The 16976-nt window shown below is 36.9% G+C and overlaps 1 protein-coding gene across 1 annotated transcript; it reads left to right on the top strand.

The window, feature by feature from the left end:
• The first annotated feature begins 5542 nt into the window (after positions 1–5542).
• Positions 5543–16976, top strand: LOC131326211 (bifunctional riboflavin biosynthesis protein RIBA 1, chloroplastic-like). The gene is made up of 7 exons (XM_058358898.1): positions 5543–5779; positions 7089–7485; positions 10737–10958; positions 11601–11923; positions 14364–14493; positions 15101–15397; positions 16421–16976. Exons 1-7 carry the CDS (start codon positions 5730–5732, stop codon positions 16649–16651), a joined length of 1650 nt encoding a protein of 549 aa, XP_058214881.1. The 5' UTR covers positions 5543–5729; the 3' UTR covers positions 16652–16976.

Raw genomic sequence — 16976 nt, 5'->3', positions numbered from 1 at the left:
GTCCAGAGATCAATTTTTCCAGTATTTTTGAAGACCTTGTACCGGTACTGGGGATTGCCCAGTACCGGTTCATCCTGGAGAAATATATACGTTTTTACATCCTTTTTCAACTTTCCTTTTATAGCATACTTGCCACTTTTGGCATGTTTTTGGATATTTTTGGAGAGAGAAAGGTGTACTAGTACAAATATCCTTCTCCTTCCTTTAAGTTGTAGATAGTCTTTTATCATTTTAAGCCTTTTTCATTTCTTAGGAACTCCATTAAAGCTTCAAGCTTTCTTAGTTATTTCCTTCAAGAACACTAGTAAGTCTTTCTCGTTTGTTAATTTCTCGTTTATTAAAGTTGCTTGTACGGACTAGATCTTTACTAATATTAAGTTTATTTCTGTTTTTATCGGTTAATCATGTTTCCTTTCTTAAGCATGTTTTCTAGTCTTTTTATTATGTGTGAGTAGTTTTTCGGTTAAGTCTTGGGCTAATCTTTCCCAATGACTTAGGTTGTTATTTGGTTCTCAAACATTCGGGCTTAAAATTATGATTTTCGGAATTAGGTTAATCTAGCCATTTTGGTCTAAGTGAGGGGTGTTAACTCCTTGATATGAAGTTTAGTCAAGCGGTCTTGGCAAGCGACATGTTGAGGGCTCGTGGCCTCCTACGTGTTAGATACATTAGCAAAAATAGGTTTGTTTAGTTCCGTTTAATCACATCTTTTGATAAACGTAGTCATTAAAGTTAAATCTTCCGGGTGTGAGCACGTGGTCGTGACTCTCGCTTGAGTTATAATCGAGAATCGGTAGCGGTCTTTGTCAAGGGATGGACGATCCCTAGACTTGCCTCTTTTAAGTTAATTAAGCTCATTTCTAGTCTTTTCCTTAGTTTTCACTTTTAAAGCAAAATCAAGTTGGCCGTCTTGAACGCCGCACTCTACCATATAAACCTACAATCCAAACTAGCTATATTTCGATTCTCTGTGGGTACGATCCCAGACTTCCGGATATTATGTTATCGACGACCTAGCCCTACGCTTGGGGTGTTTCAACCTTATTGGAAGGCGAGGTTCGGAGTCTAAGCACGGTGGAGTCTGTAAAAGGTCGGAGAATGCAGTCTCAGTGTTGCTGAGAATTGAGAGTACTTCATCGGACAAGATGGGTTTCTCAGATAGGTTTGAGAAACAGAGATTGTTCGAGAGAGAATAGAGACAGGTTCCCTAGCTCTGAAAAAAATGATAAAGACGATACTTGGTCGAGAGACCAAGAAAAGAAGAGAAAGAAGAAATCAGGATAAAGACGGTTACAACCACCCATGTTGGCTGATCTTTGTCTATCACCTTGTCTTCTCGAGATTGCTCCTCGACCACCCATTACACCAGTCTGTCCTCCCGAGACTACTCTTCGACCACCCATTACACCAGTCTGTCCTCCCGAGACTACTCCTCGACCACCCATAAAACAGGTCTATGTTCATCTTCGTCGCTCTTCCGCTGTCGCACCACCCATTGCTCCTGTAGACACAACTTCTTTACCCACATCATTTCTTTCACCGTCTGAGGATCCGGATCTTGACTTGCCTATTGCCGTTCGTAATGGTACGCGTTCTTGCACTTTCCATCCTATTTCTCAATTTCTATCCTATGACCATTTATCTCCATCTTTTGGTGCTTTTTCTGTGTCTTTATCTTCTGTTGTTGTTCCTAAGTCTTATTTGGAGGCTCTTTCTCATCCTGGATGGCACTCCGCTATGGAAGAAGAGATGCGTGCCTTGTCCATAAATCATACTTGGACCCTTATTTCCAAGCCTATTGGAGTACATATTGTTGGTTGTCGTTGGGTGTTTACTGTCAAACAAAATCCTGATGGTACTCTTGATCGACTGAAAGCTCGTCTTGTGGCTAAAGGTTTCACCCAAACCTATGGGCTTGATTATACTGAGACTTTTTCTCTAGTGGCCAAACTTAATTCTGTACGGATTGTTATCTCTTTTGCGGCAAATCTTGATTGGCCTTTCCACCAGCTTGATGTCAAGAATGCCTTTCTACATGGGGATCTGTTTGAAACTGTCTATATGGCACAACCACCCGGTTTTGAGTCCAATGGGGAGTGTGTGTTGTTTTCACAAATCTATATATGGCCTCAAATAATCTCCCTGGGCTTGGTTCGATAAGTTCAGCAATACTATTATTTCTCATGGTATGACTCGAAGTCAAGCTGATCACTTCGTGTTCTTTAAAAAGACCACTCGTGGTATTGTGATTCACGTGGTTTTATGTGGATGATATCGTCATCACTGGTAGTGATAGCATTGGGATTCAAACACTAATTCGCCATCTTGGTTCTAGCTTTCTTACCAAAGATCTAGGCAAGCTTCGATATTTCCTTAGCATTGAGGTGGCTCGTTCCAAAGTGGGTATCAATTTATCACAAAGGAAGTACACTCTCGATCTCTTGAAAGATACAAGTTATATTGGGTCTAAACCTATAGCTACCCCCATGGAGACTAATCTTAAGTTAATGCCTGAAGATAGTGAGCTGATTGACGACCTTGAGATGTATCGGAGACGTGTGAGAAAACTTATTTATCTAATTATTACTCGACTCGATATCTCCTATGCAGTTAGTGTTGTCAGTCAATTTATGACTTGTCCTCGAGTTCCTCATATGGAGGCAGTTGTTCGTATCTCAAAAATGCTCTCGGATGTGGACTTCTTTATAAATCATCTGGACATCTTCATATTGAAGGATATACAGATGCTGATTGGGCATGATCTCCTACTGATCGTCGTTCTACTACTGGCTATTCCACCTTTATAAGAGGCAATCTTGTGACATGGAGAAGTAAGAAACAGTCAGTTGTAGCACGTTCTAGTGCTGAGGCAGAGTATAGAGCAATGGCTTATACTGCTAGTGAGTTGACTTGGTTGAGCACACTTCTACAAGAGTTTGGGATCCTGGTACATGATCCTACTTCTCTATATTGTGATAACCAAGCTGCTATCCACATTGCTAATAATCTAGTATTCCATGAGAGGACAAAACACATTGAAATTGATTGTCACTTCATTCAGTCAAAGGCGGAATCTAAAGATATTAGCACACCTTTTGTTCCAGGCTCTCAACTGGCCGATATTTTCACCAATGCACTTTCCAAGACTTCCATTGATACTATTTGTCGCAAGCTGGGAGTACACGATGTTTATGCTCCAGCTTGAGGGGGAGTGTTAACTGTATTTAATGTATTGAATGTAATTAGGAAGATACTCAATTAGGTAGAATCAATTAGGGATTTGATTTGATTTTATTCTCTTTTCTTATCTTACCTTGTATCCGGTCTATATATTGTACCTCATTGTGAGAAGAATAATAAAAAATCAATCAAGTATTTCGACAGTCCAATACTAGCCAACACAACCAAAGGGCTGGTAGCCTAGCTGCCTAGCGATTATCTCCTGATTTTTTCATAAGGAAGGTCAGGGTTCGAGCCTCATCAAAGGCATTTAGAGTTCATAGTTATGGGCAGCTTTTCGGACATCATGTAGAATAACTCACTCACTCTCCCCCTAACCTCCAGCAGGGCCTACCTTGGGCATAGGCCCACTAGACGGCCGCCTAAGGACTCCAGTTTTGGGCCCAATAATTGGAATATATTAAATACTCATTCCGTCTCCATTATTTTGTCCCTCGTCCTATCCCAACCGGATAAAAAACTAATTATAACTTTTAATTGGTAACAGTATTTATATGCAATATGGATCTTATTTGATAGATTTCAATGAGCTATTTTAAAGGATGTTTTCAAAATTACCTAAAAGATTATAAATTGCAAGATATTATAAATTAAAAAATGGCACGAACTTCAAAAGGGACTAAAGAATGAAAACAGACAGAGTATTATATAAGCAAACAATTTTATAATTGGGCTAACATAGCGTGGTGGTAATGCGCGCAAGTTTGGAACATGGGGTTGTGAGTTTGATCCCTAGCACCTTCACTTTTGAATTGGTGTTATCGTGGCTCAAACTCATGATCGTACAAATAATGTGGTCCAACCACTTTGCCACCAAACCACATGGCAAGTTTATTTTCTATATCGAACAACTAATTAATATATTTTCTTCGTTCCTTTTTAAGTGTCCAGCTTTGTAAGTACAACTTATTAATGAAACATCATCATTATATTTTTCACATCAACTTTTACTTTCACTTTCCTTACTTACCTTCTATGAAAAACGTTATCATTATACTTTTACTCAATAATTTTTCAAAATGGAATCTTCTTATAGGGCAAAATGGAAAATCTATCAACTTTTATCTACTAACTTTATAGTATGGACACTTATTAAGAGACAATCTAAAAATAAAATACTGGACTCTAAAAAAAGGACGGAGGAAGTACTAAAAATTGAGAGGCCCCATTTTAAAACCCCGCCTAGGACCTCGGAAATCTTAGGGCCGGACTTGACCTCTACTCCTCTGGTGATGTATGCAATATTAACAAAAATAAATAAATGAATAAAAAACCTACACCAAACTAAGGCCAACTCACCGAAGAAAGAAAATAAAAAACAAAAACTTGGCATGAATCAAGAAAAGGTGAAGCCTTAATACAAACATTAGGAAGGAAACCTCTCTTACTTTAGGGTGTGGTTGGTTCCGCTTAATAATTCTTTTGGATTATTATTTTGTCTTTATTTGATTTTTTTTTGCCTTTTTTAGTTTTATGTCCATTTATTGTGCTTTATTGGTTCGTGTATAAATGTAAAAAATGATTATCAAAAACTTTAAAAAATAATTCAAAACACATAGGTATTTTGGATTAATTTTTTCTCTTATATACTTTTTTATCAGTTCTTAGTTTTTAATCAATTTTTCTTATCGAGATAAATCAAAACTATACAAAATTTGACAAAAATTTAAAATTTTTGAATAAAAAGAAAAAAATTCAATAATAAAGATAAACCAAACCACCCCTTTATGTTGGCCGATTAATATCAAACATAAAGGTAATAACTATGCACATTTGCTCATATACCTCTATATATATATTGACATTGTATAATTATTTTCTATATTTAATAATTTTTTAATAAAGTGTCCAACCGTTCTTAATTGTTGTCAGTTCAATATGAAAAGTTGTGTAAGTACTTCCTTTCATAGTTTAAAATGGATGACAATTTGTGAAACTTATGTCATTTTTCATCGCTTATATCTTTCAATTTATAATGTTTTTCATGAGTTTGAAAACTTTATATAATATAACTATTCAAAAACTATCAAATAAGATCCATATTGCATATATTTTGAGATTTATATTGAAAGATATAAGAAATTAAAATTGGCACGGATATCAAAAATTGACATCCAATTTGGGACTGACGGAGTAGTAATTGCTAACTTTAACTTAGTGCAAAAAATTTCAAAATTTTATGCACAAAAATATTCTATTTCTCCATCTAAATTCTTTTATGTTTCATTTTAAATTTCTCATCACATCATTGGTTCGTGACATGGGTATGTCAACGTCGCGTAACAGTCTTGTCCCTAGATTAAACCAACTTGTTCACAATTTCGTAGTTTTATACTTTTATTTGTTGGTAACTTCCACAATTTCGTAGTTGTTTCTTCGTTCTGCTTTCTTCTCTCTTTCTCCGCATCTATAAGAGAGGGAGAGAAAGCCATTTGGGGTATTAAGATTTGAATCCTCATTTGATTTGAGAACAGTTGGAGGCTTCAACAATGGCGTCCATCAACAGTTACTGCCCTGCAACGGCTCCTTCAAGTGCAAAGTAGGAAATTCCTTCCCTTTCCCCTCTTATTTTGGGATATTTCCAGTATATTCTTCTTCTTTTCCTCGGTCAAAGGGCATAATTTTCCTGTAAATTTTTCTCTAGGTTACATGAATGAACTGAAAACTACATGGGTTTTCATGTTTTTGGGTTCTCTTTTGCGCTTTGATGTGATACTCGTTCTGTATGTTAATTCTTTCTTTAATTTCCAGTTTAAACATAGCATTCAGTTAAGATAACGTATTTTAGGATTTGCATAAGGTTTTAAAATGGTGATAAAAGTGTTAATTTGATGATAAAAGGAAAAATTCGAGCTCCAATTCTTCACCAATATGATAATAGATGTGCAAAGAAAATAATTTTATATTAAATCAAGATAGAGTCAAAATTTCTCCAAGTTTGGTGAAAAGAATCCTTTTGCGGATAACCTAGGAATTGTTTTCGAAGATTTAACGCAGACCCATTGCAGTGGTTTATGTCAAATTAAGCTTTTCCTAAATCTACATGAGCGTGTAAAATTAGATTGGGTGAATTTTCCTTATCTCGAGATTGCACAGAAGTATAACATACGTTCAATCATGTCAGTAGTGCCATATGACTTGTTTCTATGAAATCAGCTTGGGAGAAATGATTTTATGCAGAAAAAGGGTTGGGTTTAATATTTCGGTTATTAGATGGGTTTTTGTTCAGCTTAGAAATTTTTTCTGATTTTGATATGATTTTCTGTTTACAAAGTCGTTCACATTGTCAAGACATTCCCACTTACATCCCATATGCCAAGAGACTGCCCCATTCAAAAAATAAATAAAAATTCCAAGACCCAATACTTTTGGTCTAGGTACAGGTTTTCAGTCTCTACTCTTGGTTGTAATCGGTAAATCAGATTTTAATAAATGTTTTATACAGTGAATAGCACAGATTTTATGTGAATTTGCGTCTTTGTTTTACTTATAAAAGCTTTAAGGTTTTCTCCTACAAGTAATGGTGCTTATTGGCTTCTAACCTTATGCGGCTCTCCCTTCTTTTAGGCCTTTAAGGAGATTTCTGTCTAAGTTACCAATTATGATCTGATAGGTGATATGGGAATCGATTTAGCAATTTGTTGCACAATAAAGTTCATCAAAGTCTTGTTCAGGTTGCAACTAGAACAATAGTTTTACCAATCCATGAATTTTGGCTCTCTTCATAATGTTTGAGAATGCAATGATCTATTAGAACTAAAATGTGACGAACTCCAATGATCTATTATAACCAAGTTGCGTTGTTGATTGGAAAATGTTGTTGATGGTTCACCGTCACTTCTTTGCAGAGCATTCAAAAACTCCAAAATGTTCAGTGGACTACACTGTATGAAACTATTTCCGGCAAATCGTTGTGCATCCGATGTGTCTTTGATCCAGCTAGGACCCAAATCATTCTTCAATATCAGGAGCGGTGTTAGAATCAAAGCCACATTGTTATCAGGAGAAGGTGACCTCCGTTCTCATCACAATGGCACTAATGTTGCAGCAAAAAGTACTCTCCTTGGTGACTTATCAACTAGGATTGAGATACAGCCTCATTCAATAGCACTTGGTACACTTGCTGCAGAAACCACTCCAACAACTATTGGTTTTCCTAGTGATAATGGTGAATTTGATTTAGACCTTCCCACAAAAGGTTTCTCATCCATCCCTGAGGCAATTGAAGATATTCGCCAAGGAAAGGTTGGTTAGCTCTTAAACTTTGTTGTCACAAAAATCGAAGAGGTTCCTCTCTCTCACACTTAGTCCTAGGATGTGCAAATACAGACGAAACAGGATGCGACAATTTCTGGAAAATGGGGATGCAGACACTGTTTGGCCACAGTAAAAATGAAGTCTAAATCCATATTGAATTGTTACTAAGGTAGTTTTAGTATTATCACAAACAACCATGAACCAACACAATTGAAAATTTGCTCTAGTTTAGCAAATATGAAAATGAACACATTCTACCCAAACAATTGAATATCTATCACTTGAAAAGAGAAAAGTACAAACCACATGTGACAAGTTTAGTGTAATTCGATCCGTGGCATAAGTTTTTTTTTAAATGAAGTGGCCCCCGTCCAGTCCCCTTTATGTCTCATTGAGAAGTGCTTGTCCCCGGTGCTTACAATGCTTACAATTAGTGCAATTAATTGGACATCCACTGCCCTGACTCATGCGATAGCACCCCATCCTTGATGAGTTGATATGGAGGAGCATCAGTGCTTCACAGACACATGCACTTCACAGACACATGCACAAAGACAGAAAAACAGTTACACTGTCATGGGTAGGACTCAACCCCAAAAGCTAGATATTGAAGGGAGGGTGCCTCACGCTTTATATACTTCATATTACGTAGGTTTTACACCCTCCCTCACGCGTAGTGTACTCACTCTGCAGCACCTGCCGCATGCAGGCTAAAGACACGCACCCTATCCATGTATGGTATCTAGCTTTGATACCAAGTTACACTGTCTTGGGTAGAACTCAACCCCAAAAGCTAGATATTGAAGTGAGGGTGCTTGATGCAGCGGAATTCACGAGAGACTAGTTAGCGTACTAGTCCAAACGAGATATACAACTTGTAGCCACGAGCAAACCTTGCGCACAAGGAAAAGAGAGAGAAACTCTGCTATATTATTGCTGAAAAACTACATAATTGAATTGGTTATAACCATTTATAAGACCCTAACCCTAGAAATCCTACTGAAAAAGAAATCCTAAATCATGCCAAAACAAGCAGCATTAAAGAAAAGATATTTCCTAATTAATTAAAATAAAAACCTAATTCTTGTATACCAAGAATCCTATTAAAGGTAAAAATCAAAATCAAATCGAATATGGGAAGTTAATAATTCTAACCTAAACAAAAATATTCCTAGCAAAAATCTTATTCTAATGCAATAGAAATAAAATATAAAAATTCTCCGATCTTGTCCTACATTAGTCTCGTTTTCTTCCAAAGAACTCGTCCTCGAGTTCTCATTCGAAATTTGCTATCTGCCATTCCAAAGAAATAAATATTTGGAATACTTCAACCTCTTGCTTGTCTTCCAAAAATATTCAAAGAAAAGTGTTCATGCAATGATCTTTTATCTTCATGCTTCAACTTGTTGACAAGATGTACTAGACGAATGTTGGGAATCCATTCAAATTGTTCCACTCCAGGAAAATCTATGAAATCAACATGAGCCCCGTCGAACATGCAATCTTGCCATGAATCCGTTCTCTGGATGTATGCTTCGAATTGATGGTTGGCCAATCCTCTTGAAGGAAAGAATAATTCTTTCAACACTAACTTACCTTCTCATGTATCGCTAAACAGATTATCCTCCTTGACACTAATATTAGTATCAACCAAATCCAATGGAAAATTATTTTGATCCTCAACAACTTGATCACCAACATCGATATCAAATTTTTATTATCAACTTCAATTATAGCTTCCTCTTTTTCGCTAAAACTGAGGTCAACTTTTTCTTTTATTCTTTATCGTCAGCTTCATTGTGCCCATAATGATTGCATTCTACATCGACCTCCACTGTTTCTTCGATGTTGGGCTCAACAAATATTACCTCCTCTAGTTCAACTTGATCTCCTTGTTTTTCAATTTCATATGGATTATTATTATCAGGAATCGAAATATCTGAGCTTGAAAAATATGGACTGGTTTGTTGACTTTCAAAAATTGCTTGGTATGAATTCAAATAACTTGTAACTCTTTGTGAAAAATACTGCAAATAAAAAGTACCTCGGAAGGAATGTTTTGACTCAAGATTCCTTTGGTACTCTTGATACAAGATCTGTCCATGATTTGTCTGAAGAAATCTATCACTCATCAATCGTCTCATCCTGGGCCATGTCCTAATGGGTTGTTTATATTGCCTGCAATTGTTCCCACCACGTAGAAGCATAGCCATGTAATTTACGAGCCACATATTTGACTTCCTTTTCTTCCGGAATTCCCATATACTCAAAAAACTCGTCAACTTTACGAAACCAATAAATTAAATTCTTAGGATGGCAATACCCATTAAAACTAGGAATTATTGGTTGTACCTGAAAAGTTGAAAAGTCTTCATATGTGCGATAAAAGCCTTCAAACATTGAATGTCGCTTCTTCGACTGATATGCATAATATTCCTCAAATAACTCGCCTTCAGACTCACCCTCACTATCAAGATGATAATAAGAATATCCTCCAGAAACGTTTTGGTTAATAGGTTGGTTGTGGGCAAATCCCTCAATGCGGTTCCTATCAACTTTGTGTTTAACAAATTGACCATGGGCAAATCTCTTGGTGCAAGTCCTATTAAATCCTTCCCTACGATCATCGTCAATAGGGTTTCTACATCTTCCTCGGACAAATGCCATAGAACCAGGCAAAGCCTTGCTCTGATACCACTTGACGTAGCGGAATTCACGAGAGATTAGCTAGGGTACTAGTCAGTCTAGTCCAAACAAGATAAATAACTCGTAGCCACGAGCAAATCTTGCGCACAAGGAAAAGAGAGAGAAACTTTGCAATATTTTTGATGAAAAACTAAATAATTGAATTGGTTACAACCCTATTTATAAGACCCTAACCCTAGAAATCCTACTGAAAAAGAAATCCTAAATCATGCCAAAACAAGCGGCATTAAAGAAAAGATATTTCCTAATTAATTAAAATAAAAACCTAATTCTTGTAGACCAAGAATCCTAATAAAGATAGAAATCAAAATCAACCGTATACGGAAAGTTAATAATTTTAACCTAAATAAAAATATTCCTAGTAAAAATCTTATTCTAACGCAATAGAAATAAAATATAAAAATTCTCCAATCTTGTCCTACATCAGGGTGCCCTCTCGCTTATATACTTCATATTACTTTGGTACCGAGGCGATGTGGGACTTGGCTTCACAAACATCTTTTTTGTCATAATAAGTTGGAGTTATGTTGCAGATGGTTGTGGTTGTAGACGATGAGGATAGAGAAAATGAAGGAGATTTGATAATGGCGGCATCAAAGGTTACACCAGAAGCTATGGCCTTTTTTGTCAAGCATGGAACTGGGATTGTTTGTGTTAGCATGAATGGGGATGATCTTGAGAGATTGGAACTTCCTTTGATGGTAGCATCAAAGGATAATGAAGAGAAACTCTGTACTGCATTCACCGTGACAGTGGTATGTAGTTGTTTTACTTCGTGACAAAACAAAGGCCCGCTTTTGATTTTTCCTTTTCGTGGGACTTGTTACTTTTTATACAATAGAATCGCTCTGATTTCTCACTCCCACTTCTTGTAAATTCAAGTTTCCAATTATTTTATGATGCTATTTGTGATATGTATTTGCTTTAGAAACTACACTGTTTGGTTGAGTTTTCAGACTTGGTTGTGTAAATATTTTACAAACTGTTCATCAGTTCATGAATGTTAAAACATTCACCTTTTTATCTGTATTCAACTTTTAGCAGATTCGATTTTGAAAATTTGAAAATATCTTGTCAATGTCTCCTAAACTAATGTTACTTTTTGGAACAAAATTCATAAACTGTAAACCGCACAAGTTTTTGAAAATAGTCTGCAATTATTCTGGAAATTGTAACATAAAAGAAAGTATATGTTTGTGGTTCAAACTGCATTAGCACGTGAGCATGGTTGTAAAGTTTCTGACAAGTATCAATGACATAGATAAAGAGTGCCGTGACTCTTTTAAAGTTCTCATTACCCTTTTCAAACCAGTTACCTATAGGACTTCCTTGATATAGGGGTGTTATCATCTGGTTATGCATATAGTAATGCATTAACAGGTAATATGTTTTTGCAGGATGCCAAACATGGTACGACAACAGGGGTGTCAGCTAATGATAGAGCGACAACAGTACTTGCTCTTGCATCCAAAGATTCAAAGCCTGAGGATTTTAACCGTCCTGGTCACATATTTCCATTGAAGTATAGGGAGGGTGGTGTTCTCAAAAGAGCCGGACATACAGAAGCATCTGTTGATCTCGCTGTTCTAGCTGGGTTTGACCCAGTTGCTGTTATATGTGAGATCGTAGATGATGATGGTTCCATGGCTAGATTACCAAAGCTTCAGCAATTTGCACTGTCACATGATCTGAAAATCGTATCCATTGCTGATCTTATCAGGTACTTTGGGAATAAAACCTCTAGGGGGAGTGTTACTTTTCTGCAATTTATAAGTTTCTGTGATGGAATTTCTTCATCAATCTCATATTATGGTAATTTGTGCAATTACTTTTTTAATAAAGGAAGAAACTCATATTGTGCAATAACTGCTTACAGAATTTGAATGCTACCATTTACTGTATGCAGGCAGATGTGATCATATTGTGGGAATTCTATGTTCCTTTCAGCATATTAAAACAAACTCGAAATGCTCAAGTGATCTTTTGGTTATTTTTCTTAAACTTAATGGACAAGCTTTTATAATTACTTTGTTAGAAGTTTTTGTGAACTATTTTGCTTGAAAAGTATGCTGATTGATCGACTATATTCAGCTTTTGTTCCCTACTTCAAATAATGTAGGTCATAACATTGACGTGTTGTATCCATGGTACTAGCCTACTAGGATGCTTCTCATTCTCCAATAAAGGTTGCATAATTTAGTGGATTATTTCCTCTTTTCCTGTTTTTAAAACACACTGTTTATTTCTGGTCAAATCATATACCTATGAAATTTGCCAATCGCTTTGGGGTTGTGCCAACTTCACAAGGACTATCTGTGTTGCATGCATTATTGGCCTTTAAGAAGTCTATGCGTGACGCTTTGGTGTGGTGCTGAATGCTTGCAAATGACTGTACTTTGACATGTGAATCCTTCAGTGGTAAAACTAGTTAGTTTTCTACGTGGTTCTACCTGGGTCAGTTACATGTATGCCATTTCCAGTTTGCTAAGGAGGCTTTTTCAAATTTAAGTATTATATTCTTCTTGTAGTTCCCCAACCTATATGCTCTTGGTAAAGTGATCTGCTGTTGTACTTTGGACTGTTATTTCGTCAGTTTAGAGATTATGTGGAGTGTGATTTTTCTTTTAGACTTAGTATTGGATGGACTAGTCTGTAGAAGGGAAATATTGGATTTTAGATGGATCGCCTCCAAGGTTGGAAAATTCAAGGTTAAGTCGTAGTATTTGGAAGAGTTTATACGGACCAAAAAAAAGTTTTGTTTTTCCTTGGAAATGAATCTAGACTGTGGAGTGAGGGACTTCCTTCCAAAGTCGCATCCATTCTGGAGCATTCTATAGAAAGACGACGACCATTGGTGATATTATGAAATGAACGAAGATCCTCCTTTACTGATTTTGCACATGGAAAGAGGTAGGATGATTGATATATCACCCTCTGATCCATGGTAGAGAGGCGTGGAAGGGCTGGAAAGCATGTACCTTGTTGATCTCTAGACAGATGTAATGGGGGATAAGCTCATACTTGGAGAGGTGGTTGACAAGTATACCGGAAAGGTTCTCAAAAGAGGAACAATTGGGTGATATGGCAGTACAGGAGGAAAGGAACTGCTATTCTTTTGATGGCATTGAGGGGTCACTATGAGCAAGGTTATGCTATTACACATTGGTGAAAAGAAGGATTAGTCCACCATAGATTAATTTATGGATTCTGCTATCGATGAATTTCGCATAGCCAGTATGAAAAGTTTGCGCTTGTTTGGGTCCTCTTTTTAGTGAAAGGTACTTATCAAAGTATTAGGCATCAAGTGAAGAAATCAGATAGTTGTGCATTAGTGCTTTGTAACTTGTGAAGCTGCAATTTATTGATGATAAACAGATAGTTGTATTGCAGGATTTTGTTACTTTTAGCAGGAAAATATTTTAGATATTTCTGAAAAGGGGGCTGACTTTTGTCAAGCTGTCCACCTTGTACTGTTGCTTGATACCACCTTCGGTTGTGTGGTCACGAAGCCTAAATGATATTGAGTCCACGGTACGGTTGGCTGGACCAATGGTGGGGTTCCTCATGTATTAATGCCCCCTGTATATGTAAATATTCAACACACGCAAAACATGTAGGTTTTTTTTCCCTTCGGCTTTGGCTGAAAGAGAACTCTGATTGCAAATAACGCTGTTTGTTTGGTTCTGAATGTTATAAGCTCATGGCACATAGTTAAGTGATCTCGTATACAGCACTTGGTAGGAACAGACTCATGATGTTGAGTTGATTAAGATGGCAGGCTGGAAGGTAATGGTTTAATCAGATGGATTGGTAGCATGAGAATATGTCTTTATATACATCTTGATCCATTGTGTAAATATTTGTCTATCTTGGTACTTAGTAGAGTATCTCTTGTCATATAACCTTTCTCCTGTCCTCTTGATTTTGACAACTATGCCATAGCACTGGCTTGCTAGAAAATCCTTTACGGGTCAATCTGCAAAATTTACTTCTATGGCTTTGTAAAGACATTTCTTATTTGTTCTCTTCTTCCTGGTTTTCTTTTTTTGACTTGTGGCAACTGGCATAATATTTGGCAAAAATTTTAGAACTTGTAATAGCATCAGATTGGAAATTCATATTGAGGAATTGACTATTTAAATATGGTCAAAAATTGGCAGATATAGGAGGAAAAGAGATAAACTAGTGGAGCGTTCTTCTGCTGCAAGGATACCAACTATGTGGGGCCCTTTCACTGCCTACTGCTATAAGTCAGTCTTGGATGGGATCGAGCACATAGCGATGGTCAAGGTGAGCAATATATGGAACTTTTGAAACTCTTGTCCATTCTAAGAAGATCTGTTTCTCAATGAAGATCAACTCAATGATGTTTGGTTTCAATTCCGTGGGTTTTGTTTTGTATTGCAAATCCAAATGGACATGTCTTGAGGGCAAAGTAATCATCGTAAACTATCAAAGGGCACTCATGCTCATTATCCTCCTTTGTTGCTTTGCCATGGTAGTTGGTTTTGCATAATGCATTCATTTTTGAAGTTAGTTAAGAAACTTTAGAAGGCAAACCTGCTCCTACTACTCAACCAAGAATGTTTAGCGAATGAAAAATGTAGAAGCTACAGGCATGTTTGCATTAGGAAAAGCAGAGGCCTTATACTCGTCAAGTCTCCGGACTCTTAACCTATTTGTTATTTTCTCCTTGGGTAGAAGATTTGTTTTTCATTATGGTTGCCTTATAAAAAGAAACCTCGACTCTGTTGACAGAGACATCTTCTGGTCATTCGTTTGGCTGCAAAAGAAACATAATTGAGCTTCATTTTTTTTTTTGAATAGGGAAAAAATTCCCTAAGCACTTTTAGGCCCAATTAACTTAATTTTTTTTTATATTAATTTATGCAAACAGGGTGAGATTGGGGATGGCCAGGATATTCTTGTGAGGGTACACTCAGAATGCCTCACGGGAGACATATTTGGATCGGCCAGATGTGACTGTGGGAACCAGCTGGCACTTGCAATGCAACAGATTGAGGCTGCCGGAAAGGGTGTCTTAGTATATCTTCGTGGCCATGAAGGGAGGGGCATTGGTTTGGGACACAAGCTTCGTGCTTATAACTTGCAAGATGATGGACGGGACACTGTGGAAGCCAATGAGGAGCTGGGTTTGCCTGTTGATTCAAGAGAGTATGGCATTGGTGCACAGGTAGCTCCTGATGTTTTTGTTGTTTGGTATATAATTGTTTTTTTTTAAGGGTAGAATCTCTGATGCTTTATCTATAATCTTTTTTTTTTTGGTGATGCTACCTCTTGAAAACAACATAAGATAACTCACTTCTATGCTTCATGTAAAGTCTTTTTGTTTTCTTCTGTTCAATGCTTCCTCTTGAAAACAACATAAGACATTGCATTTTTATGCGGCATCCAGGTGATGTTAAACCTAAGAGATGGACATTATAAGTGAGATTGTTCATGCTTCCTTGAATTGAAATTGACTTGTCTGCAAGACCACATGTGCCGCATATGCGTTATGGATTACAGCCTTTGATCTTCTTCAACTATCCTTTTACCTTTAGAGTAATCAGTGTAGATTAAGGAATTCTGATTGCTATACCCAAATATTCACTTAAATTGGATAGAGCATAACCGTAATTGGATTCATAATCACAAGGGATTTCACGGTCTTATTTTACGTCCCAGGCCTTCAGACTACTTAACGTACAAGCCTCGGCCTCTTGCCGGGTGAAAGGTAAGACTCCACTCACGACACAAGCAGAGATTTTTTGCTTTGTGCCACAAGTAGGATGTAGGTTAGTATGTTAGACTACAAGAGGTCTGCTCAAACGCTTGGAAGCCTAGGGGAATGGCCACTTGAGCTTAGCCCACGGTCAGAATGCTACAGTGTGGGGTTTAGAAAATACAAGGCTCAATAGATTGATTGAACGCAACCCTCAACAGCATAATGGACGAAACGGATTTATGTAAATTACTTGAATTCACTGGTACAAAAGATGTAGCTTGGTTTTCTTTAGTCAATTATACCATTTGGTTTCCTTGCAGAACTGTTCTGCATGTATCATCATTCCTTTTCCAAGTGCTTAGTCGTGTTTGAAGAAATAAAGAAGAAACTTTTGAATTCTAAACCAGCATTGCTACCAAATATTGTTTATTTGCATGTCTTCTCCTCTTACCAATATGGAATTATGAAAGTTGTCCTTTACCATTGCAGATACTAAGAGATCTTGGGGTTCGAACGATGAAGTTGATGACAAACAACCCTGCAAAATACATCGGGCTCAAAGGTTATGGTTTAGCAGTTTCAGGGAGAGTCCCCCTTCTTACACCCATTACAACGGAGAACAAAAGATACTTGGAAACAAAAAGAGCCAAAATGGGGCACGTCTACGGCTTAGAAAGTGGTATCATAAGTCAAAATGGTAAGCCAAGATCTGACAGTTAGACTGATGGTGTGTCTGAATCATAACCCGGGTTCACTGGTTCAGACACAGTAAGGTAACATCATCAAATTCCATTTATAACATATGATTTTTTCGTAGTCTTGCAAAAATTGAACCATTGTACTACAGAATAACCGAGATTTGTGGTGAACATTTCGGAAAGGATATTGATTCACTATTTCTTTTTCCAGAAAGTGTAAATTAGTCATCAGAGGAAAATCCTGTTGTCCTCTTGGAATATAGCTTTAAAGCAGTGCTACAGGGAAGAGGTTATCATGTTAAACTCTAGTGAATTCAGTGAAATATATTCTTATACATGGGATTCTA

Source organism: Rhododendron vialii, chromosome 5a (assembly GCF_030253575.1).
Source record: "Rhododendron vialii isolate Sample 1 chromosome 5a, ASM3025357v1".
Classification (NCBI taxonomy): domain Eukaryota; kingdom Viridiplantae; phylum Streptophyta; class Magnoliopsida; order Ericales; family Ericaceae; genus Rhododendron; species Rhododendron vialii.
Note: the sequence above shows the minus strand (reverse complement) of the source record. Positions and strands in the feature narration are given on the sequence as shown.